The 3,303-nt window shown below is 33.5% G+C and overlaps 1 protein-coding gene across 1 annotated transcript; it reads left to right on the top strand.

Annotated features, from left to right (window-relative positions):
- The first annotated feature begins 1,268 nt into the window (after positions 1-1,268).
- On the top strand, positions 1,269-3,083 carry LOC101246931 (alcohol acyltransferase 9). Its single transcript, XM_004240869.5, has one exon. The coding sequence runs from the start codon at positions 1,382-1,384 to the stop codon at positions 2,777-2,779; it is 1,398 nt and encodes a 465-aa protein (XP_004240917.2). The 5' UTR covers positions 1,269-1,381; the 3' UTR covers positions 2,780-3,083.
- Positions 3,084-3,303: the final 220 nt, after the last annotated feature.

The following is a 3,303-nucleotide window of genomic DNA, read 5'->3' as shown; positions in this document are numbered from 1 at the left end:
TTAAAACACTATACAGAGAGGAGAAATCAAAAAAGAAAAATAGTTAATGGATAAACATGATTTGACTCCTTTTTATTGCACTCTCTCAAAAATTACATGTTTAGATAATAGAATCTTATTTAATTTTTTTTAATTAGAAATAATTTAATTTTAAAATACTTTATAATTTTTAACGAAATAATTTGTAATTATATAAATATCTAAAAATTATGTTAAATTATAAGTTTTACGAGTTATTTTTCTTACACATTATATTCAATTAAATAGTGTTATATAAAATAAGACGAAAAAAATATAATTTTAAAGTCAAGATTAGAATAATTTAACAAACAATAATTTATAAAAGTCAAGATTGGAATAATCTAACAAACATGACTAAACTAAAAAAGTATACTCTTTAATTTTTGGTATGCAATATTCATCACATAATTTTATACTTATAAATTTCAGTTTGTAATTATTAATTATTGGTAAACTTCCCTACCTCTCTCATTACAAAAGTCCGTATAAATAAGAACAATAATTTGTGACCATAAATTTTTGAAAATTTGTTTTTAAAAAACTAGTTTGAAATTGAGTTGAAACAATAGTACTCCGTGCAATCAAGCCTAGTTAAAATTTGGGATAAGATGTAAGTACCTCAAGATTATGTTTGAAATTTTAAAGACATACCTAAACTGAACTAAGGTATTATTATCCTTTGAACTTATATTTTTTGTAATTTTGTACATCTTTTGTCTTACGTGATACACTTCGTGACTCGATGCAATTGAGACTCATAGGAGATATTTGAATGTCACGTAAGCTAAAAAGGTACACAAAATTATTTTAAAAATATAAAATGGGTGTGTGTGGGGAGAGAGTAATAGGATTTTAATTTAGTTAATGTGTGCCTTTAAGATTTCGATCATATTCTAGGGGTACTTGTATTTTTGCCCTTAAAATTATGATATTTAGCTATGTCTTTTCTAGACAATCTTTATCTTGAGCCACAGATCTATTGGAAACACTTTTCTACTCCACTTTGAGATTTAGATAACATATGTGTACGCTCTACTCTACTCAGACCCGCCTGTGTATACTATAGTGACTATGTTGTTGTAGCTAAGAGCTTAAATTTAAAATCGTAACGCATAAATTTTATATTTTCTTTTTAAGTCATATTTGAAAACAACCTTAAAATACAATAAATCAAATTAATTACTGTTTTTTTAAAATGTATAACAAACATATAAAAAAAATTCAAATAAACAAAAAACATGTTTTATCTCTCAAAATTGACACAAGATTAGGAGGTAATATCCTCCATTAAAAATATACATTACAAGGTACAAACCCACCCCCTCCGTTTAACCCAGTACTTGGCCAGAAAAGACCGTACATGTTGTATCAGTATATATACTCCATATCTTTATTAGATATAGTTATAGCTTTATATTCACATATTTGTTCATATCACAATTCAGATGCCAAAATGTCAAGCTCTGTTCATGTAAAAGAAGCTACTTTAATCACCCCTTCAGACCCAACCCCTATACAAGTTCTCCCACTTTCCGCTTTGGATTCCCAGCTCTTTTTGCGCTTCACCATCGAATATCTGCTCGTTTACAAGCCCTCACGCCATGTATTAGATAAACTAGCTACAGTGAGCCGTATCAAGGCCGCGCTTGGTCGAGCCCTGGTCCCTTACTACCCCTTAGCCGGAAGAGTCAGGGCTCGAACAAATGGCTCGGCAGGCCTTGAAGTGGTCTGCAGAGCTCAAGGTGCGGCCTTCATACAAGCCGCCTCCGATCTCACGGCGGAAGAATTCGAAGGAGCTCCCCGTCATAACACGCAATGGCGGAAGCTGTTGTCGTTACAAGTAACTGACGTCCTTAAAGGGGCTCCACCATTAGTTGTCCAGCTGACTTGGCTATCGGATGGATCGGCTACATTAGGCGTTGGATTCAATCATTGTCTCTGTGATGGAATTGGTAGTGCTGAGTTCCTCAACTTATTCGCTGAGTTAGCTACTGGTAAGCAGAAATTCACTCAATTAAATCGTCAAGTATGGAATCGCTATCTCATGGATCCAAACATTTATAATAAACGCATTTATCAACAAAATCATCCAGAGTTTAACAAAGTAGCCGATCTCTGTAACTTCAACTCTCGATTTTCTCAACTCGCGCCTACTTCAGTAACATTCAACAGGAGCAGAGTAAACGAATTGAAGAAATTATTAACATACACCCAATCCTCTTGCACTTCATTTGAAGTACTCTCTGCTCATATATGGAAGAGTTGGGCCACATCATTAAATTTACCACCCAACCAAACAGTAAAACTATTATTTACAATCAACATACGGAATCGAGTGAAGCCGAGCTTGCCGATTGGGTATTACGGTAACGGATTCGTCTTAGGATGCGCTCAATCTTGTGCCAGAGATTTAGTTGAAAAGGGATTGGGATACGCAGTTGGATTAGTGAAGAGAGCGAAAGATCGAGTAGACGATGAGTACGTAAGAGAAGTGGTGGAATCAGTGAGTTCGAATGGAACGAGTCCAGACTCAGTAGGTGTGTTAATAATGTCACAATGGTCAAAACTGGGATTAGAGAAAATTGACATAGGAATGGGGAGGCCTGTTGAAGTAGGACCAGTTTGCTGTGATAGGTACTGTATATTACTGCCGGTGTATGATCAGAAGGATTCTGTGAAGGTAAATGTTGCGGTCCCTACAAGTGCGGTTGACAAATACTTGTATCTGTTAAACAATACCACCACCATTGGCACCTGACAAACAAGATTTGATGGACGATATTCAATTTCATGACATTCACAGGAGTATCTCTTCTTCTTCTTTTTTTCGAATTTGATGAGTACTAACTTATATATGTTGACTTCATGTACATCGATAGATCAATCCAAGGAGGGAAAAAGAATGAGTAAAAGATGAATTTGTTCACTTTGTAATTCTTTTGCTTCGTATAATTCAATCTTATTTAGGCTTGAGCTTTCCCTCACTTTCCCAATAGTCTAAAAATTGTACTCCCTCTGTCTCAATTTATGTGATACTTTTCATTTTCCGTTCGTCAAACAAATTAAGTTTGATCAGAAATTTGCATATGAAACCTTTAAATTTTTTGAAATGAAATTTATATATTTATAAATTGCATAAAAAGTATTTTGAGGTCACAATAATTAACAACTCAAAATATTTAAACTATATATGAAGAATTCATGGTCCAAGGTAGAATTGTTTGAATCTCAATATTCAAAATGTATCCCATAAATTGAGATAGAAGAAGTCGATAGTTAATT

The sequence above is a fragment of the Solanum lycopersicum genome, chromosome 6, assembly GCF_036512215.1.
Source record: "Solanum lycopersicum chromosome 6, SLM_r2.1".
Lineage (NCBI taxonomy): Eukaryota > Viridiplantae > Streptophyta > Magnoliopsida > Solanales > Solanaceae > Solanum > Solanum lycopersicum.
This window is presented reverse-complemented; position numbering and strand designations above follow the sequence as displayed.

What these genes read in the sequence shown, in the direction of transcription:
- LOC101246931 (XM_004240869.5), top strand. Translation starts at nt 1,382, where the DNA reads ATGTTGTATCAGTATATATACTCCATATCTTTATTAGATATAGTTATA.